This window comes from Crotalus tigris, unplaced genomic scaffold (genome assembly GCF_016545835.1).
Source record: "Crotalus tigris isolate CLP2741 ecotype Arizona unplaced genomic scaffold, ASM1654583v1 scf7180000024338.4412243, whole genome shotgun sequence".
Taxonomy (NCBI): Eukaryota; Metazoa; Chordata; class Lepidosauria; order Squamata; family Viperidae; genus Crotalus; species Crotalus tigris.
In genome coordinates, this window is record NW_024100508.1 from 1,435,941 (window position 1) to 1,459,044 (window position 23,104).

The following is a 23,104-nucleotide window of genomic DNA, read 5'->3' on the forward strand; positions in this document are numbered from 1 at the left end:
TAATATGTCTAAAAATTCACCATGTTCCAGATTCTTTATCATGCTGATTTAAAGCTTCTAGTTAAACAGTTTCAGATCTTGTTGTTGATTACATTCTATTGATTGTCAGGGTGCCAAACACCTCTATCAATTGCCCTAATGATTTTCTCTGTTCCTATTGAGCATTTACTCAATGACCACAGCTATAAGGTTGTAAAATCAGGCATGATTCTGTTAACAACTGCATCTCTTAAGAATGGAAATCCTGGTCCCAGTTCGTGTTCGTAAGTCAAGGACTGCCTGTACAGAATTTGTTACTGTGTGTATGTGAGAATTACAACCTCATGACCAAATACAATCGCCACATAAAGATTAACATTTCTGATTCTATGATTGCTGGTAAAGGATTTCACGAAAGAGAACTGATTAGGTAAGACTGAATCTACTTTTTCTGTTGTACGTCAGCTACTTGCAAGAAATTAATTATTTCATAAACACATAGCCAATTTTCTCCAGAGACTCAAGGCACCTTACATGAAGTTGTCTATGGAGATTCTCAATCATCCAGGTCATGATTGTCCCAAAGGTGCTTTTTTCCAAAAAGCAATTAGACTTTCTTGGGGATTTTTCTTTGAAAAGTTTTGCTTCTCATCTAAGAAGCATCATCAGTTCTTCAGTAAAACTGAAGAAGCTTCTTAGATGAGAAGCGAAACATTTTGAAAGAAAAAAACAAATCCAGTTGACTTTTGGAAAAAGCATCTTTGAGACTTACATGAAATTCACCTTATTATCTTCACAACAATGACCCTGTGAGGTAGGCTTTGCTGAATGAGGGCAGTTGGACCAAAGTTATTAACGAATTCCATGGCTGGGAGTGGAGTTGAAACTACGGTCCCTGTTAACTCTGTAGGGTTTCAGAAGCAAGCTTGCCCTCACCAGCTTGAAGCTGGCAAATGTCAACAAGAAGAAATGAAACTGAGTGATCTTAAAAATATAAACGTACAGAGAATGGATTTATATTTTCTGCATGTAAAAATCAGCAGGATTTCAATCACATAGCCATTACTATCATTTGATTTTCTTGATCCTCACCCTTATTCAATGGATACCTCTTTTCCCTCTTGTTTGGCCATGCCAGGGGGACTTTTGCATGCAACGTATTAATCCCTGACAGCTTGGCTTTATGGAACTTCATGACCAGGTTTTCTCAACCTTGGCAACTGTAAAATAGGTAGACTTCAATTCCCAGAATTCCACGGCTGTCTGGGGAATTAATAATAATAATAATAATAATAATAATAATAATAATAATAATAATAATAATAATAATAATAATAACCCCCAGTGAGGCACTACCTTGACGTGGTTGTGGGGCTTGTGTACTCTGAGGAAGATGAGAGCTATGCCAGAGGTTCAACCATACTGGACAGGTCTCATCAGAGGAGTCAGACAAAGAGTGTCTCTCCCATAAAAAATATGGTGAGACGTAAATTGCAGAATGCCATACCGGCTCGGACGTCGCCCGGGTTAACAAGGTCCGCACTAGATATTGGAGTTCCTGGATATCTGGTGAAAAATGGGTTACAGGACTCAGGACTGTTGGCTGAGCAACCAGGGCCAGAAGCTGCAGAACTACTGGAAGAAAAGGTGTTTACCTGTCGCAGATACACAGTGATGGAAAACAAAGAAATAATGATCTGTTACTACAGATCAAGTCCAACAAGAAGAGGATATCTAAAACGAATGCACCAGTTCTGGAAAGAACAACATCCAGAATCAGAAATAACAGAACAGAGACTAGCAGATCAACGCCGATTTATAACACGAAATAAAGTATTCACAGAAACAGAATTGGACGAACTGCAAAGGTTTACCCAGGGCAAAGAAATCAAAGCCTTACCAGAAGTAATTCAGAATGTAGAGGCAAACCAGGGGGAGTTGGCAGTGAAGGAATCCAGTAGAGATATACAACTGTTCTCATTTGGAAACCAGGCACCTCTTCCTCAGGAAGAACAAAACCCTCTAACTAAAGAAATAAAAGAATTGAAACAAAGAATAACTGAGCATCTAGAACAGCACAAAAACAACAGAATAAGGCTACCTGCATTGAAGCTTGTTCCAAAGAAACAGCTAGCACAAGCATTAAAAGATGCAAATATTGCAATATCAAGTATAAGCACCAATTCATTGCAAGAAACAAACCAAACTAATGTACAGCACAGCTGCAGTTATAACAGAATACCTGGGATGTAAAATCAACAAAAAAGAAAAACAACAAACAGTGCACCAGAAAAATGGAAGGTTAGACTAGAAAATAAGATCAGCAAGTTAAGATCACATGCAAGCAAGTTAGAACAGATGAAAGAAAAGAAGCTGAAGAACAAGAAGACCAAAGAATACCTAATCAAGAAATACCACTTAGAAACAAGGAAGATCAAGGAAGCACTGGAAATAATAAAGCAACAAATAACAGCTATAGCCAGGAAAATCAGTAGATATGAAGCTCGAATTGCAAACTATAGGCAGAACCTCCAATTTCAATCCAATCAGAAATGTTTCTACCAATCCATCAATGGAGAAACTGCAATGAATCAGTCAGTACCTGACAAGGAAGAAACAGTGGCAGTTCTGGAAGCAGATATGGGATAACCCAAAGAAATACAACAAGGATGCGGCTTGGTTAAAAGAGGTGGATGCAAATAAAACAGAAGTTGAAATGAAAGAACTAGTAATAACAAAAAATGGTAGAAAAAAGAGCAAGAAAATCAAAAATTGGTCAGCACCAGGTGAAGATGAACTGCATGGGTTTTGGTTGAAACATCTAACTGTTATACACCCACTCATTGCCAAGCAGTTCAACAATATACTACAAGGAGGAGAAATTGAAAAGTGGCTAACAACTGGGAAAACCTACCTAATAATGAAAAATCCAGCAAAAGGGGCAACACCAGGTAACTACAGGCCAATTACCTGCTTACCAACAACTTTCAAATTACTAACTAGTGTAGTAGCTGATGCAGTGAAACAGCATCTAGTTGAAAACAATCTCTTTCCACCTGAGCAGAAAGGAAACCGCCCCAATAGTAGAGGAACAAAAGATCAACTCCTAATAGACAAAATGATCTTGGAAAACTGCAAGAGAAGGAAGACCAACCTGAATGTGGCATGGATTGACTACAAAAAGGCATTTGACCTCTGCCACATGATTGGATAATAAAGTGCCTAGAAATAACAGGAGTCAGTAGAAACATCAGAAAATTTGTGCAAAGATCGATGGCACAATGGAAGACACAGTTGCAGATCAATGGTGAGAGGCTGGGAGAGGTTAATATCAAGAAAGGAATATTTCAAGGAGATTCATTATCACCATTACTATTTGTTATTGCACTGTTTCCTCTGTCAACAATACTGAATAACTCAGGACATGGCTATCAAACATCAAAAACATCTGCCAGACTATCCCACCTCCTTTATATGGATGATCTGAAGCTGTATGGAAAAACATCATCTGAAATAGAATCGCTGCTCAACACTGTCCGTATATATAGCCAAGATATTGTAATGGAGTTTGGCTTGGACAAATGTGCCACACTTACTATCAAACAAGGAAAAATAGTGAAAACTGAAGGAATCAAGATGCCCCACGAAAATAACATTAAGAGTCTGGATGAGGAAGAGTACTACAAATACTTGGGTATCCTTCAAGCTGACAACATCAAGCACACTGAAGTCAAGAAAAAGATTAGAGGTGAATACATCAAGAGAGTGAAGAAGATCTTAAAATCCAAACTCAATGGAGGAAATACCATAAAGGCAATCAACACCTGGGCAATCCCAGTCATTAGGTACACAGCTGGAATAGTGGACTGGACTCAAGCAGAACTAAAAGCAATGGATAGGCAGACCAGAAAAATAATGACAATGAATCATGCCCTTCATCCACGCAGTGACATTGATAGACTTTATCTACCAAGGCAAATAGGTGGGCGTGGAATGCTACAAGTACATCAGATGGTTGAAGAAGAAAAAATGGCTTTGGAAGAATATCTGAAGAACAATGATGAAGATGCATTGAAATTAGTATATCAGGAAGGCTTACTAACTACTGGAGAGACCAAACTGGCCTACAAGAAAGACCAAATGAAGAACAGAATAGAGGCATGGGAAGACAAAGCACTACATGGCCAATACATGAAAAAAATAGCTGGGAAAGCAGATAATAATAAACCTGGCAATGGCTAAGAGCAGGAAAATTGAAGAAAGAGACCGAGGGACTAATTCTGGCTGCACAAGACCAAGCCTTAAGGACAAATGCATACAAAGTCAAAATTGAGAAGACAGCAACAGACAGTAAGTGCCGCCTATGCAAAGAAGCTGAAGAAACAGTGGACCACTTGGTAAGCTGTTGCAAGAAGATTGCACAAACTGATTACAAGCAGCGGCATGACAAAGTAGCAACAATGGTGCATTGGAAGATCTGCAAAAAATATCATTTGCCTGTAAGCAAAAACTGGTGGGATCATAAAATAGAGAAAGTCATAGAAAATGATAAAATTAAACTGCTCTGGGACTTCAGAATTCAAACAGACAAGCACCTGCAACATAACACCCCAGACTTAACAATTGTCGATAAGAAAGACAAAAAAGTCTGGATAGTGGACGTGGCAGTGCCTGGAGATAGCAGAATAGAAGAGAAAGAACTGGAGAAGATAACAAAATACAAAGACCTACAAATAGAAATAGAAAGACTGTGGCAAAAGCAAGCAAGGGTAGTACCAATAGTCATAGGCTCCTTGGGTGCAATCCCAAAACAACTGGAGCACCACTTGAACACCATTGGCATTGACAAATTCGCTATTAGTCAATTGCAAAAGGCGGCCTTATTAGGAACTGCTTCCATCCTGCGACGATATCTGTAATACCATCAAACATCCACATCTGCCTATCCCAGGTCCTGGGTAAGGACTCGATAGGTAGACAAAATGCCAAATCCAGTCTGAACATCTGGCTGACTGTGCAATGATCGATAATAATAATAAAGTTGGGAGGGACCCTGGAGGTCATCTAGTCCAATCCCCTGCTCAGACAGGAAACCCTATACCATTTCGGACAAATGGCTGTCCAGTCTCTTCTTAAAAACTTCCAGTGCTGGAGCATTCACAGCTTCTGGAGGCAGGTTGTTCCACTGGTTAATTGTTCTGTCAGGAAGTTTCTCCTTAGTTCTAGGTTGCTTCTCTCCTTGATTAGTTTCCATCTGTTGCTTCTTCTCCTGCCTTCAGGCGCCTTGGAAAATAGCTTGACTCCCTCTTCTTTGTGGCAGCCCCTGAGATATTGGAACCCTGCTATCATGTCCCCCCTCGTCCTTCTCTTCATTAAACTAGACATACCCAATTCCAGCAACCGTTCCTTATATGTTTTAGCCTCCAGTCACCTAATCATCTTTGTTGTAATATTGTAATAGTAGTAAAGTTGGAAGGGACCTTGGAGGTCATCTAGTCCAACCCCCTGCTCAGGCAGCAAACCCTACACCATTTCGGACAAATGGCTGTCCAGTCTCTTCTTAAAAACTTCCAGTGTTGGAGCATTTACTGCTTCTGGAGGCAGGCTGTTGCTCTTCTCTGTACTCTTTCTGGGATCTCAACATCTTTTTTACATCGTGGTGACCAAAACTGGATGCAGGTAGTCCCCAACTTATGATTTTGAGCCCAAAATATCTGTTGCTAAGTGAGACAGTTATTAAGTGAATTTTGCCCCATTTTACGACCTTTCTTGCCACAGTTGGTAAGTGAATTACTGCACTTGTTAAGTTGGTGGCATGGTGGTTAAGTGAAGCTGGCATCCCCATTGCCTTTCTTGTCTGGAGGTCGCAAAAGGGGATCGCATAATCCCGGGACACTGCGACCGTCATAAATATGGGTCAATTGCCAAGTGTCTGAATTTTTATTATTACGACCATGGAGATGCTGCTACAGTTTTAAGTGTGAAACACAGTCATAAGTCACTTTTTTCAGTGCTGTTGTAACTTTGGCCACTAAATGAACTGTTGTATGTTGAGGACTACCTGTAGTTCCAGCAACTGTTCCTTATATGTTTTAGCCTCCAGTCCCCTAATCATCTTTGTTGCTCTTCTCTGTACTCTTTCTAGAATCTCAACATCTTTTTTACATCGTGGTGACCAAAACTGGATGCAGCATTCCAAGTGTGGCCTTACCAAGGCATTGAAGAGTGGTATTAATACTTCACGTGATCTTGATTCTATCCCTCTGTTAATGCAGCCTAGCACTGTGTTGGCCTTTTTGGTAGCTGTAGCATACTGCTGGCTCATATTTAAGTGATTGTCCACTAGGACTCCAAGGTCCCTCTCACAGTTACTACTACTGAGCAAGTTACCCCCTATACTATACCCATACATTTGGTTTTTCTTGAATTCCATTTTGTTAGATAGTGCCCAGTGTTCATGTCTGTCCAGATCCTCCTGTATCCTAGCCTGTCTTCTGGAGTGTTGGCTATTCCTGCCAGCTTGGTGTTGTCTGCAAATTTGATGAGTTCCCTATTTATCCCCTTGTCCAAATCATTGATGAAGATGTTGAAGAGCATTGGGCCCAGAACAGAGCCCCTGGGGCACCCCACTACACACTTCCCTCCATGTAAATGTGGTTCCATTGAGGACCACACGCTGAGTATGGCCAGCCAGCCAGCTATGGATCCATCTGGTGGTGGTGCTGTCTAACCCACATTTTTCTACCTTATCAAGTAGTAGGTTATGATCTACTTTATCAATTCTGGGAGTTGAAGTCCACCTACCCATGACAATTGAATTGGACACATCAGATTCTGGGATATATGCAGCTGATGGGTGGATGATGGTCTTTGTTCCTCCTCATTCTGTTTATAGGAGTTCAAAGGAAGGTTGGTAACCGTGATGGAAGTGTTATGGTGTGTCAATCACACATCATTCCAATGGGATGCTTCAAACAATGCAGAGGTGGCCCTTGGAGGTTATTATCACTCTCATTTATTGCACCCTGGTCAGCTCATTGAATCCCGCTCCAGTTTAAGCATTGTTATGATTTTGAGTCACTTAGAAGAACTTCTAATGGGTAGGGTGGATCTGAAAGAATATGCACTCCTTCCTGATGGCGTAATACCTGACTATTGTGGATAAGGGTACACCCACTATGGTGCTGAAGGATAAATTCACAGACACGAACCTCCTTCAGATGAAGAAATCAGGGTTCATAGCTGATGAGTGGATGCAATGTTGCAAGCCAGCAACATGTTGAAATGCCTCCTTAGAGATTCTGTAGTGATAGGATAGCAAATCCTATAGCTCCCCTAGTAAGCTGGCTTCATCCAACAGAGGAATTGACAGTGCAGAGTTCTGCCTGCAGGCAGAAGTTAAAAGGAGTCGTATCCTCACAAGCATAATGCCAGCAATGTAGCTGATGTATTTCACAGAGATATACCATCTTGGTCAACATCAGACTAATAAAATCTCTACTTATTGAATGATTGATAAAATAAGTTTCATAATGGAATAGTATCCAATAAGAACAAAGAGTCTTGTGACTCAATAAATCTTAACCCATGACAGCACTGAGGAAGTGGATCATCCTGGCTTGATGCACAGTTGGCCAGGATCAAATCTGCCTAGACCAGCTTTTTAATCTGAACTGTGTCAGGCTTACCAGATAGACTAGACAAGATGAGATAATTCTTCTTTATTGTAAAGCTACATTAACAGAATCTTGCAAGTCTGAAAGTACAATACTCCCGCCATTACCTTTACATTCTGATAACTTAGGAAGGGCTCCCCCTGAGATTCTTGCTCTGCCCATTATGCAGCTGTGGGCTATGTTCCCTCTTATCTGATCACTCCCTAGGCAGCATCTCTTTGCCTGGTCTCCCAAGGTCACTTCCACATATTATTATATCTGTTACCAAGAAATGGTCCATTTCATTTGACCACAAAGGAGATAAGTCTACTATGAAAAGCCACCTCTTACTGATTATTGAAACTCTACCTTGTTGTTATAAGGTATAATGAAAGAATTCTTATAGGCTTCATTGGTTATGAATGAAGTAACCCTTTTCTGCCTCTAAACCCACCATTCTGAAGTGAAGTAGGCAGTATGCAAATCTTTGTATAATTTCAAAAAATAGACTACAACCATTAACCTGAAGGAAGTTGCCAATCCCCAAACTTAGATCATATTTCAGAATAAGATGCTATTCTCTCGTCATTTGCCAACAATGCATCCTTTGTAACAATGGATGAATTAGCCACATTCCAGACCTCCTCCCATTCCTTCTTTGATTCAAACAAAAGGCAAGCTAAGGAAACAGATGCCTCTTAGAAGCAATACCAAATACCTAGAAAGCCTGAAAGCAGGGTCATGGGAGAGGAGGGTTTTGTTAAAAAAAAGTCAAGAAGGTATCCATAATTGCATAATGAAAGCCCAATTCCCCCCAGAAAAAAAGCCCAAAAGGAGGCAGAGCATTGATTATGCGGTTGCATATGCCAACTTGACTATTTTGATCCCTTCTCAGTTTACTATTATGGTATGTGAAAATAACCTTGGGAGGGAGGAGTAAGAACTGCAGACTCGACAATTGTTATGCAAAAGATATCTCAGTCTGGAGAAGCAGAGAAGAAGGGAAAAGCATTTCAGAAGGGACCCTCCTAGTTTTCTGGGAAGTAAAAGGACATGAGGGGTGGGACACTTTCAGAGAAGCAAGATTCTATTAATATAACTGTAGAACCGAACACGGAACCACTGATTGGTTCAAAATTGGAAAAGGAGTCCGGCAAGGCTGTATACTGTCACCCTGCCTATTTAACTTATATGCAGAGCACATCATGAGAAAGGCAGGGCTAGATGAATCAAAAGTTGGAATTAAGATTGCCGGGAGAAATATCAACAACCTAAGATATGCAGATGATACCACTCTAATGGCAGAAAGTGAAGAGGAACTAAAGAGCCTCTTGATGCGGGTGAAGAAGGAGAGTGCAAAAGTTGGCTTGAAACTCAACATTAAGAAAACCAAAATCATGGCATCCGGCCCTCTCAATTCCTGGCAAATAGATGGGGAAGAAATGGAGGTAGTGACAGATTTTATTTTTCTGGGCTCCAAGATCACCTCAGATGGGGACTGCAGCCAAGAAATTAAAAGACGCTTGCTCCTGGGGAGGAAAGCTATGGCAAATCTAGACAGCATACTAAAAAGCAGAGACATCACCCTGCCAACAAAAGTGCGTATAGTCCAGGCCATGGTTTTCCCAGTTGCAATGTATGGCTGTGAAAGTTGGACCATAAGAAAGGCTGAGCGCAAAAGAATTGAGGCCTTTGAACTATGGTGCTGGAGAAGACTCCTGCGAGTCCCTTGGACTGCAAGGCGTTCAAACCGGTCAGTCCTAGAAGAGATCAACCCCGACTGCTCTTTAGAAGGCCAGATCCTGAAGTTGAAACTCAAGTACTTTGGCCACCTAATGAGAAGGAAGGATTCACTGGAGAAGAGCCTAATGTTGGGAAAGATTGAGGGCAATAGAAGAAGGGGACGACAGAGAATGAGATGGCTGGATGGAGTCACTGAAGCAGTAGGTGTGAATTTAAATGGACTCCAGAAGATGGTAGAGGACAGGAAGACCTGGAGGAACATTGTCCATGGGGTCGCGACGGGTCGGACACGACTTCGCAATTAACAACAACAACAACAGGAGATGACCAGGGTGAGCCTGATGGAGGAATCAAACATGTCATGCCTACAAGAAATCTAACTCCAGCCCACCTTGAATTCCACTGACTCTTATCTACCGCTAATTTGTCAGTAGTTCAGATTCTTGCAGAGAGCTTACACTTGCAATAAGTCTTTATACTCATTTGAACAGCCTGGATTTTCTGATTTCCCTGGAGTCCGATATTAACCTTACATAAAAATAGAACTAGTATTCATTGTTCTGTTTTTCCCTGGACTACCTCAAAGGGCTAACAGCAAATGACTCTGCCTGAAGTATTGATCAACATCTGATAGAATAGCTGTAAATGTGGGAGACTTCAGAGAAAATTATCACTAGTATTTGAAGAAAGATTCAATATACAAACCAAGGAGAAGTAACAAGATCACTCATCTATTGGACTGTTCTCCTCTGATTTATTCCCAGTTTTAATCAATTTATATAAATGAAGGTTGAGGCTGTAATCCTAGAATATCAATAAAAAGGTATTGCTTAGAATTTTTTGTTGCAGCTGTTCCATGTTGTTTTCTTGATTTTTATATTCCTGTCTTGGTAACCCCATTATTGTTGTCTTCCATGCTTCAAACTCTATAATGTCTAAGTCAGGTAAAAGTTTTTTATTTTTTTCTCATCTTTTAAAACATTATTCATTAAAATTTTATCCTTTCTGAGATATTACTTATTAATATTTTAGGTCATGTAAAAAACTCTAAGATGAGAAAAAATTATACTGGATTAGCCATTTTAACTCTTTTCTGCTTAATCTGCCTGAGCAGGGGGTTGGACTAGATGACCTCCAAGGTCCCTTCCAACATTATATTATTATTATTATTATTATTATTATTATTATTATTATTATTATTATCATCATCATCATCATCATCATCCTCATCATCATCATCTTTCGGTTTCCAATGGTATCCATTTGCAAACTTCATTTTTTAAATTAAATTTATATGCCACCCATCTCACAACTGAATGACTCTGGGCAGTTTATCAACCTTTATTAAAACTCAGTCCCTAATATGGTCTTCATTTCAGTCATTTCCCACAAACATATTATTTCATTATACACTTGCTTTTCAAATCTTACAGAAAAAATAACCAATATTCCAAATTTAAAGCTTTCTTAAATCAAAATTCTTTTCGCCCCAGTTTTTTTGTCAGTTGTATATTATTTTAAATTTTCAAGATTCTATTTAAAAAAAATAAATCCAAAGAATTTACAGCTCCCCAGGTGTCCAATTGAGTTTGCTGTTTTGAAGGTCTCTAATATCCATAAACTGGTTAAATGGAACATTTCCCAAAGTAGTTAGAAAATGAGTTCAGCTGACTTAGTGTCCTTGTGAAAAGCTGTGCCGCTACTAAGAACAAAGGTGTCCTCTTGGATCCTGTGCTCAAACCCATGGGAGACGGCTGTTTTACGGTCTCCTCATGAGAAGCTGCAGTTCACAGCACCTCTGGGTGACTTCCCAATCTCTCCTTCTTTGGAGAAAGGTGAACGACTGATTTTTCTCACCAGTCTTTTGCTCTGCACAGGGATCATTGTCTCCACTTGTTCACGGAAACATTTTTAGGCAGTCATGACTCACATCGGAAGCCAGGGGTAAAAGCTATCGCTGAGGTTCTCCATTTTAATGTGATCCATGATTCAGGTAAAACCTGAAGCTTGTCCCAACCATGCCATGCTTAAGGGCTGTCCATAGGGTAAAAGAGAAAAGTCAAGATGGCAGCCATGACGGTACGATTGAACTTCTGCCCAGGCAAACTTAAATTTTTGACTACACCCTGCAGACTTCCCTGTACACTAGCGTGCTTCAAGAGCCAGATTTCAGAGTTCCTTACTGAAATTTAACTAACCACAAAGTGGTCTGACATTGGAGCCTCATGTGTTTCTTTTGGCCAACCATTGTCATCAACCCTCCTGCATCGGTGCCTACCACTGCCCAAACAGAGGGAAGAAAGGAGCAACTGAAAGATGCAATGTGGTCATTGGTCTTACCAAGTAGGAATGAAGTATGAAAATGGGGTACTGATAATAAAAGATATACCTGAGTCAAATTGTTGAGGAGCCTTCAAAAGTTGGTTTTGATATTGATCATCCGGGCAGTTATTTTTTTCCCTTCTATTCTCTTCCCCCCACCCCAACTCTTTACTCTTCCAATCCTTCAGAACACGACAGCAAGAATGAGGATATTTGTGGCCCCAATCATCTGCCCCCTCCAATTTCCCATATGACAGTTCAAGCTCCCCACCACCCGTTTATACAGATAGTCCTCCACTGAGCCCAAAATTTCTCTTGTTAAGCAAGACAGTTGTTAAGTGAGTTTTGCCCCATTCTATGGCTTCTCTTGCCATAGCTGTTAAGTGGATCCATGGTTAAGTTAGTAACATGGATCTTAAGTGAACCTGGCTTTCCCATTGACTTTGTTTGTCAATAGGTCACAAAAAGTGCTCACATAATTCCGGGTCACTGTAACTGTCATAAATATGAGTCATTTGCCACATGTCTGAATTTTGATCGTGTGTGACCATGGGGATGCTGCAATAGTTGTATGAAAAGTGGCCATGAGTTACTTTTTTCAGTGCCATTGTAACTTTGAATGGTTACTAAATGAATGGCTGTAAGTTGAGGATTATCTATAAAAAAACCCCAAAATTGTTCTCTTTTTTCATAATACAGATTGATAGTGTTGAGGCCAGGAAATAATAAACTTGCAGGAAATCAACCCAATAACTTGACCCGGCTATACGGAGCCCTTAGGCAGATCCCATAATATGTGAAATGTCCCTCATAGTTGCAGATTCTAACCCTAAGCCCATTCAGGAAACGTGGGGAGAAAAAAAACCCCGACATGCCAGGAAATTCATTCCCAGGGTCTTCTCAGAAATGATTCTCTTCCTTCTATTCAAATCCATCATAGAGAGAGCGTATCCAGTTCTTAATTGTGTTCTGAATCCACGGGACAACACAGCAGACTTTGGCATAGACTCCTGGATTCCCTCTTTGAGCACACACAGACTTTCCCCAAGAAACCACACCTTCAAGTAGCCCGTTGCAGACAAGAGGGCCTCCAGAGTCACCCTACAAGGAAAAAAAAAGGCATAAATGGTCACTTAACACTCCCATGTTGACCTTATCCTAGTTTAACTTCAAGAAAAAGATCTAATTCATTTTTATATGATCCCAACCGCTAACTGCAGTCCTTAGCACCGGCACATTTGCCTACCCTTGACGGAATGAAATACATGCCTCCAGCCATTATGGATATCAGCACTGTGACAATGGATGTCGTCGCTCTGACAACTGAGAATCAGCAGCCATTTTCTCTTTTCTTCTAGCGTGCCTTTCCTATTCTTTTAGAGTTCAGATGTAGAAGAGGGGATGGGGTAAATGCTTGGGGTTTAGCTAGCCATAACAATGTAGAAGTGTGGGAACTCAAGGACATAGTCTGATAAGGTTTTGGCGGGCTGAGAGGCCTGTGAGAAAAGCCCTTGGCTTGTGTTAATCGGGGAATGTGATTTATGACAGAGTGTCTGGGGTCGGAACTGCAACTTGTTACTTTGTATCTGGGGAGAAGGAATCTCAGTTTTGGGTTCAACTACGTAAGTGCCGATACTTGTTTCCTAATAAAATGTTCTTTAAGGAAGAATTCTTGCCTTGAAGTTCTTTAAATGGTTTCATCTATCAGAACCATAAAAGTGGAACCCCTATACTGATAGTTCTTGACTTAGTGACTCTTTCAAAGTTACAACTGCACTGAAAAAAAGTGACTTACAACCAGCACTTCTAATGCTGTAGTGTTTTAGCATCCCCAAACACTCATGTGTTTAAAATTCATGTGCTTGGCAACTGGCATGTATTGACAACAGTTGCAGAATTCTGGAGTTACCATTGGGATCAATATTTGTGAGCTTCCCAGCTGGCTTTCAACAAGCCAAGACAACGAACGAAGGCAGCTTTGCTTAACCACTGCAATGATTTGCTTAAAACCATGGCAAAAAGTTGTAAAATCAGGCATGACTCATTTAACTGCCTTGCTTAGCAATGGAAATTTTGGTCCCAATCATGGTTGTCAGAGCATGCACAGTCTTATTGCACTGAGATAACCCAGAAGTAAGCACAGTAAACAGTGGTCTATATTAAATGATGGTTTATCTTACACTATCTACAATATCATACACCAGGAACAATATACACACACGTGCTACAAACCACAATTAAAGCAGAAAACAAGAGAGAGAACATAGCAGCAGAGACTTCCCTTTATAAAAAGGCTCTTAAAGGGACATAGACTCTGCTGAGTCATTCCCATCATTACATTATACATCTCACATTATACAAGCTGTTAAAGTATTACCTTGACAATAGTCATAAGTCGAGAACTACCTGTACATGTCTCTAGTTGTTATGTAACCCCTAAAACTCTCGCCTGTTCTTAAAAGCCTGTAGGCACAGGGCTGAAACCGGCATCAGCTCTCATCTTACCTGGCAAGAGTCAATGCCTCCTTGAGGTACTCCGGCACACAACATGTGTGAAGTGATCTTACCAAAATATGCTTTATTGCATTGATTATATGGAACAATGCTGACATTTGCACACTGCATCTTTGCCGGAAGTTTGTCTGCAAGACATAACAATTGGTCAATAGTGACAAAAACCAAAAGAAGTTAGCAATGCATGAACATCAGGCATATTTGTGGCTTTTTAGATGTTCCTGGGACAGAAGTTCATTCAAAGTTCAACTTTGGTCCTTCTAATCGGACCCAATTGCCAGATTTCAACAAGCAGAACTTGAGCCAATTATGGAATGTTATAAGAAACCAAGAATGTCTCAATAGACATCAGAAATCTGGTTGGGATCCCTTTGATCACATTGCCTAGGACTTATGGAAGGCAAAACCCTAATAGTTCTGGAGAACATGAAGTTGAGGAATGTTGACTGAATTGTTTAATGGTTTGATGAACCAGTTCTTAGGTTTCCATTCATATACAACAGGGGTCCCCAAGCCCCGGTCCATGTACTGGTACCGGGCTGTGGTATGCCAGCAACCAGTCCACACAAACAAGCAAAGCCCCATCCATGAGATGCAGGCAGCACACAAAACCATGCATCCTCTGGTCCACAGAAAAACCTCTCCCCACGAAACTGGTTCCTGGTGCCCAAAAGGTTGGGGACCTCTGATATATACGCTAGAAACTAAAGGCTGAGATCAAAGGGATCCCAACCAGATTTCTGATCTCTATTCAGACATTCTTGGTTTCTTATAATTTATACTTTGTGTTCTCACATATGGCTCCAGTGTTGCACTTTTACTTCAAGTTACACCAGATCCTTGAGTGTTTGTAGTTTTTATGGATTATACTTGAAGTGCCTTCTAAGACCAATCCAAGCCCAACCCTAATCCTAGCCCTAGCCCTAGCCTTAGCCTTAGCCTTAGCCCTAACCCCAAACCCATCCCTAACCCTAACCCTAGGGTTCTCATTTCTTTTAAGCTCATCCTTTTTAGAAGTACACAGGCCATTTCACAGATGTCTGTCTCAGCACTTATAGTACAATAAGACAAACTGAATTTCAGAGTGGAAGATTAAACAGCGGTAAGAAATTGGCAGTGTCATATTTCAGTGGTTGGATTCAGCCAGTTCGCACCAGTTCGGCAGAACCGGTAGCTAATTTTTTGTTGCCCAGGCCCAGAATGGACTTCCGGAAACGGCATCCCCACAGAGAACCGGCTGTTCATCTATTTGAATCCCACCACTGCCATATTTGCATAAATGATGACAGAGGAAAACAACATTTGCACATCCTTTTTTGCCTCCTTACTTTGAGGTGATTTGATCGTGCCCCAGCCCGAAACAGTACATCGTTGTTCATCTTTTGGGCAACTGGTAGGCAGCCGTGTGACATTAACTGCTTTAGTTATCATGGCACAGGGTTTAAGCCGAATAAGCATGTAATCCTTGTTCATTTTCTTTTTATTGTATTCTGGATGGGGGATAGCTTGAGCGACATCCATGCACTGCTCTGTTGGTTCAACCTTTTTTAGATTATGCTTTCCTAAACACACCTTCACTCTGTACAAAATAAAACAGAATAAAATGAGCCCCAGGGAAAAAAACATGAAGAAGACTGAGAAACACCACCCAATAGAAACTAGAAATTATTATTTGTTAGATTTTTATCCTATCTTTATTACTTTATGGGTGACTTAAGATAGTGAACATACATAATATTCCTTCCTCCTATCTATTTTTCCCAGAAAAACAATTTTGGAGGTGAGTTGGGCTGAGAAAGAGTGATTGCTATGAAGTCATCCAGTCTGCTTTCATGCCTAAGGCGGAACTGGAACTCCCGCCACCTGGTTTCTAGGTGAGCACCTTAACAATTACATCAAACTGACTCTGGTGGATTATACTGATATTTTAGGTTGAATAGATCATAACAGGCAGTAGATAGTTCTTAAAAACATGCGTAGAGTGAGCCTCTTCATTTGCATATTGGGGTTTGGGGGTTGAAAGTCAAATTATGAGTGGGGGGAATGAAGTGGATTTTGAGAGCTGTTTCTTGTTGTGCTCTCTGGTAAAGAGCAAGACTCTTGTTCCTTTTTTTAGCATTTGTCCTGCATGCTAGCAGAGTTTTTGCACTGTGCTTGCCTAGTTCACACAACAAAACTATGCATGATGTGATGAGAGTATTTTGTTTTTCAGTCAGTGTCAGGCATGAGCAATGTGAAGAGTTTAGCTACTTTATTGCTCATGCCTGTTGCACAGGAATCTTCCCAGACTGGCAGTTTGCACCTGGACCAGACTAGATAAGGTTCAATGGCATTCAAGGGGGGCAGACCTCTTTTATTTATTTATTTATTTATTTATTTATTATAGTATTTATATGCCACCCAATCCCAAAGAACTCAGGGCGGCGTACAAGTTAAAACAATGATAAAACAATAAAATAAAGCAGTCATACCGCGAGTCCGATCATATCCTGGCCCCCCGGGGACATCAGCCCCAGGCCTGCCGGAACAGGAGGGTTTTAACAGCCTTCTTAAAGGCCGGCAGGGTGGGAGTAGTTCGAACCTCGGGGGGAAGTTGATTCCACCAGGTCGGAGCTACCACAGAAAAGGCCCTTCCCCGAGGGCCCGCCAGCCGACATTGTCTGGCCGACGGGACCTGAAGGAGGCCCAATCTATGGGACCTCACCGGTCTCTGGGAGCTATGCGGCAGAATGCGGTCCTGTAAGTACCCTGGCCCTATGCCATGAAGGGCTTTAAAGGTGATAACCAACACCTTGAATTGCGTCCGGAGACCCACAGGAAGCCAGTGCAGCTCGCGGAGGATAGGTGACACGTGGGCGTACCTTGGCGCGCCCACAATCACTCTCGCGGCTGCATTCTGAACCAACTGCAGCCTCCAAATGCCCTTCAAGGGTAGCCCCATGTAGAGCATGTTACAGTAATCCAGTCTTGAGGTGACAAGGGTATGAGTGACTGTGAGTAAAGCCTCCCGGTCCAAATAAGGCCACAACTGGTGCACTAGGCAAAACCTGTGCAAAGGTCGCCCTGGCCACAGCCGACAGATGTTGTTCCAAATTTAGCTGTGAGTCCAGGAGGACACCCAAGTTGCGTGCCTGCACTGAGGGAGGTAAATTTGCCCCCCCCCAGGACTAATGATGGACCATCCAGTTGGCCTTTGGGAGGCAAGACCCAGAGCCACTCGGTCTTGTCAGGGTTGAGTCTAAGCCTGTTCACCCCCATCCAGACCCTCACATCTTCCAGGCACCGGCACATCACGTCGACTGCTTCACTGAAAGGACACGGGGTGGAGATATACAATTGGGTATCATCCGCGTACTGATGATACCTCACCCCGTGTCGCCGAATGATCTCACCCAGTGGTTTCATGTAGATGTTAAAAAGGAGGGGGGACAGGACCGAGCCCTGAGGCACCCCATGATCGAGGCACCTAGGGGTCGATCTCTGTCCGCCCGCCAACACCGACTGCGACCTGTCAGAGAGGTAGGAGGAGAACCACCGCAATACGGTGCCGCCCACCCCCACCTCTCCGAGACGACGCAGAAGGATACCATGGTCGATGGTATCGAAAGCCGCTGAGAGGTCAAGAAGCACCAGGATAGAGGAATAACCCCTATCCCAGGCTCGCCAGAGGTCATCGGTCAGTGCGACCAAAGCAGTCTCAGTGCTGTAGCCGGGCCTGAAACCAGATTGAAAAGGGTCCAGATAATTGGTTTCATCCAAGGATCACAAGAGTTGAAATGCCACCACCTTCTCTACAACCTTCCCCACAAAGGGGAGGTTGGAGACGGGACGAAAGTTCTTCAAAACAGCTGGGCCCAGGGAAGGCTTCTTGAGGAGGGGCCTCACCACCACTTTCTTTAAAGGTTGCAGGAAAGACCCCTCCATCAAAGAAGCATTAATTATCACCTGGAGCCAGCCTCGTGTCACCTCCCTACTGGCCGAAACCAGCCAGGAGGGGCACGGGTCCAATAAACAGGTGGCGGCATTCATTGCCCTCATGGCCTTGTCCACTTCATCAGGGGTCACAGGCTCAAACTCGCTCCAGATAATATGACTAAGACCAGCCCCTGGCAACTCGGCTGGCACTGCCCAGTCAGAGTCCAGGTCCCTCTGAATCTGAGCGATTTTGTCCGAAAGAAACTGAACAAACTCCTCAGCTCTCCCCTGCAAGGGTTCCTCCGCCTCCTCCACTTTAAGAAGGGAGCGGGTCACCCTAAACAAGGCAGCCAGGCGAGATTCTGCGGACGCAATAAGTGCGGAAAAGTGAACACGCTTTGCCGCTCTTATCGCCACTAAATAAGTCCTAAGATAGGCTCTTAATAGTGATCGGTCAGATTCAGAGTTACTGGCCCTCCAACGTCGCTCTAGACGTCTCTTGTGGCACTTCATCTCCTGGAGCTCTTATGCCTAGGTAAGGATTACAGACTAATTCCCCATTTGACTCCTCCTTCAGCTCATCCAGTCTCTTTCCTAGAGTCACCTTGAGGCTGATGTGGATTGAGAAAGAATGACTACCACTATATCAATTGGCTCTCAAGACAAGGCTCTAATCCTATGATAAATATTCTTATCGTTCTCCCTGCTGCTTAATGCTAATTTCTTCTTTGACTTACCTTTGTTTGGCTCTACAATGGGCTGCTGTCAGCACCCAACATGGGTGCACCAAGCTTGCTCCACAATATATCCTCCAATTGCCTTTATTTCCAGTTACAATGGCTGCCTGGAACGGACGGGAATTTGATTTGCAGTCATAGCCGCCTATGATTCGGCCACCAGTACTTTCCTGTGCCAAGACTTGAGATAAAAGCACACCAAAGAAAAAATGGTCATAAGAGGATTGTTCGCTAGGACCTCACCCACTGTTTGGAACATCTCCACTTGATATTTTCTAGAGCCCACCTGAGCATGAAGTCCTTCTCTATTCCACTGCCTTGTTTGCTGTTGTTCTTCTAAGAGGACTTAGAAGGACTTTCTTCAGCAAAGATATTCCTTTGCTCCAAAATGAAACCAGGTAATTCCACATAAGGTAGAAGAGGAATAGAAACCTGGACACCGAGCAATTTTTATGCCATAAACACTGAGATGGCAACTTTGGATATTATGCACTGAACTGTGGTTCAATGGCAACTTTCTCTCTGGAGATCTACCAGAGCAGGATTCCAATGTTTTCATTGGAAAGGTGAGACCAGTTTGGAAAGAGCAAGCCATAAGAAGGAGAATGGGAGAAGCTTCAAATTTGTCTGCTTTTAGTTAACACCTGGAGAGCAGAGCAGGCTAAGAATATAAACAGGTCTTCCATACTCCAATGACAGGTAAATAGCAAATCTATTGACATTATTATAATGGCCATTTCTAAATTAGTGTTTATCTACATAAATCAGAACCTACACATTTGGTGAAAATGTGTATCCTTTTTCTTGAGAAGGGAGTAGCAAACTCTATTCCAATAAAAGAGAATATTTTAACTCAGGGTTGAACTGTAAGGTCCTCGGTGCTCTCTGAGCTTGGTTGTTTTCTTGCAGACATTTTATTACCAAACTAAGTAACATCATCAGTGTTAGCCAACTGTCTTACTTCAGAACACTTGAGGACAATCTTTCCCTGCCTTTCTTTTTTACCCAGCTTGTTACAGTGTTGCTGACATTCCCTTTGCCAACTTTCCAAACCACAATACAGACATTTTGGCATCCTCTTTTTTCCATCATGTCCTCATAATGCTGCCTTCACAAAATAGATGGGCCTAAGTTCTTTTTAGCTCTCTCCATTTTAAAGAATGGCGAAATCTCAGTTTAACTGCCCATTCAGGAGAGGCAGTTTTGTTAAACTGCAAATCTTATTTTTCCCAGCAGTTCATGACATATACATTATGATGTCATGATGCAAATGATATAAATTGTTGTGAATTAAATAATTTGTATCATAACACAAATGTCACAAATTTAACTGTCCACTCCAGAACACATGCAACACACTTGTCTGCTATTTCTAGAAGAAATTTGGTCTGTTACTTTCAGACTCTCCTAAATGGAGTCATTTAAATTGAGGTTTCACTTTAGGATTGGAAGATTAAGTATATAGCTGTCTGACTTGTGCATTTCTTTAAAACTTTCTATTTAATTTATTCCATCATAGATTTATAATTGTCACTTTGTTTTTCACTACATATCACATAGGTAAGAGACAGGTACCTTGGTCAATATACCAAACTAATGACTCTTTGGGATCCCCATATCAAAACAACTTACTTTATGTGTGGCCAGAACTTGAAAATAACATTTAACGCAGCACAGTATTTAAACAAAATGGTTCAGTTGAGATCTGCATATGTGGGACTGATTGGGGTAGATTGCAAGGGTGACTCCAAGATATAATTTTATCATATTTTATCTATATTTTAAATTACTGTACTCTATTTTAATTTCATTTTAGACTGTATTTTATTCCAATTTCATTTTAAGTCGTATTTTACTCTAATTCCATTTTAAACTGTATTTTACTCTAATTCCATTTTAAACTGTATTTTATCAAATTTCATTTTAAACTGTTTTATCAAACTTTAGTAATAATTTGTTGCTGGAACTTTGCACTTTGATATGGCCCAAGGGCTAATCAATAAAGATTTATTATTACATATCACATAGCTCTAGAAAAGGAAATAAGAGTTTATACTTGGAATTTACAAGGAATTCCACTTTAGGTTTCCAAGTTTATACACAACATTCTTCCATCATACTGGGTCAGACTGATTATATATTGTACTATTCCATACTATTCCATACTATTCCATACCATACCATACCGTACCGTACCGTATCATTCCTACCATACCATAACATACCATACCATACTATACTATACTAATTTATTGGCTGCCCATTTTGCTGTAGAGCAGTGTTTCCCAAAGTGTGGTACGCGTACCCCCAGGGGTACGGGAAGAGTTTGGTGGGGGTACGCGTTGCATCGGAGTTTAGTGGGGATCACGTGGGAATATCCACTGCACCGTGCTTAGCTGCGCCCACAGAACAAAGAAAGAAATAGGCGCATATCGCAGTTTTTACACGGGAACTGGGGCCATCATACATCGTATCGCAACTCATTATGACAGGAACTTCTGCGCATCCTTCGCGCAGCTCTGGTTCGGCTATTTTTAAACTGCGGGAACATTAACAGTTAACGTTGAGCCTCGGAGCTGTTTAAAAGCCGGAGAATTGCAGTGTTATCAACGGTTAGACAGTCTTGTGAGGCGTGACACGGCGTGAATATACTGCACTTCATTATAGAGACAACGTACTTCTTTAATAGTTAGTTCCGGGCGCCTGTTATCGTGCTTTAGTAAGTTCCACTGATTTTGATTATTATTGTGTATGTACAAAAAAAAGAAAAAATAAATATATTTTGATTTTTATTAAAGCATATGTTTTTTATCAGGGGTACTCAGCGTTACAAAAATTATAGAAGGGGTACACATATGTCAAAAGTTTGGGAAACACTGCTGTAGAGTAACAGTAAATCTAATGACAATTGCGTAGTTAGAGAGCAAAACTGCATCCAAGAATGAGAATGAGGGGAAAACAACATTGATAAATTTGTACTTCTGAATCTGGAATGTTGCTCTCTGTCTCTTCCTCCTCTGCTTAACCTCCTGGTATTGATAGCAAAGATCCTAATAAAGTTTACAAATAGGAAAAGGTTGGTTACCCAGAATTAATTTCCTTACCTGCTGAGCTCACCAGAAGTAACCCCCAAAATAATTGTTTCATCTTTGGTTTTGTGAGGTCAGCTGGAGCCCAAAAGTCCTGGGACAATTTGCTGCAGGGCAAGAGATCTGCAAAAAACAAAGGCCTGGATGTACTCTAGAAGATTAAATCTCAGTTATTGGCCTCCTCTGTGGCAATAATGAGGCCAAATAGCATTAACACCAGTAACTGTGTAAACAGTTCCCCTATAATTATTATTCATAATGCATTATCATTAATTTTCTTCTGCTGTGAAATAAGAGGCGTTACTATCACATTGATAAACACTTCCTGTGGGTGAGACATCGATGGGTTTTATCGGGCAGGGGACATTGGAAATTTTACTCAGATTATTTATTTACATGGCCACCTCTCTCACAGCAATGATAGTGACTTTTCATTGTCTGTGATCATAATAAAATAATAGAAATGAAGAGAATATGAAGGAGGAGGAGGAAGCTGATTTATATTTTGATTCTTAGTCACTTTTGAACATGAGGTATATAAAAGAATGCATAACAATAGTACAACATTTAACATTTAAAGTGTTGAATGACAGACACATCATGAGATTGGTACTAGAACAATGTTCCATAATCTGGAATGAAAAAAACTTGGGTAGAGAAACAGCTAAAGCACTGTGGTAGACTAGTTACAACAGTGGTTCTCAACCTTTCTAATGCCGCGACCCCATAATACAGTTCCCCATGTTGTGGTGACCCCCAACCACTTATACATCACTGAGTGCCAGGGGCGTGGCCAAAGAAAAGGGGGAAAAAATGGCGGACAGCCTTGTTTGGCGACCCCCGTGAAATGGTCGTTCAACCCCAAATGGGGTCCCGACCCATAGGTTGAGAACCACTGAGTTACAAGGCACTTTTCTTTTGAGACACATTATTACTGGAACCAAATAATGTGAGACGAGTGGGGATATAAATTGATTGAATAAATAGGTATGTGAAAATCTTAGTGCTAACTAAAACAAATTTCACTTCCAACAAGATATAAATAAGTTTTCTGTTTGAAGAGAAAAATCCTATTGAAATATGCATAATTATTTTTTTAGTGTTTCAGTATTTGATATGTTAAATGTTGTATTCCTGCACCGTACAATAC

General features: G+C 41.3%; 1 protein-coding gene across 1 annotated transcript; it reads right to left on the minus strand.

Annotated features, from left to right (window-relative positions):
- Positions 1 to 12,521: 12,521 nt before the first annotated feature.
- On the minus strand, positions 12,522 to 22,012 carry LOC120300157 (trypsin-3-like). The gene is made up of 5 exons (XM_039325787.1): positions 21,970 to 22,012; positions 18,866 to 19,046; positions 15,542 to 15,792; positions 14,205 to 14,341; positions 12,522 to 12,800 (listed from the first exon to the last, which is right to left on the minus strand). The coding sequence occupies exons 1-5, from the start codon at positions 22,010 to 22,012 to the stop codon at positions 12,621 to 12,623; spliced, it is 792 nt and encodes a 263-aa protein (XP_039181721.1). The 3' UTR covers positions 12,522 to 12,620.
- Between the last annotated feature and the right edge of the window lie 1,092 nt (positions 22,013 to 23,104).

Bases quoted from the DNA above. Each gene is read 5' to 3' on its own strand.
- LOC120300157 (XM_039325787.1), bottom strand. From the start codon at position 22,012: ATGAAACAATTATTTTGGGGGTTACTTCTGGTGAGCTCAGCAG. The intron at 19,047-21,969 runs GTAAGGAAATTA...TTTTATCTCAAG, and splicing joins ACTTCTGGTGAGCTCAGCAG to TCTTGGCACAGGAAAGTACT. The intron at 12,801-14,204 runs GTAAGATGAGAG...TTTTCCTTGTAG, and splicing joins GAGGCATTGACTCTTGCCAG to GGTGACTCTGGAGGCCCTCT.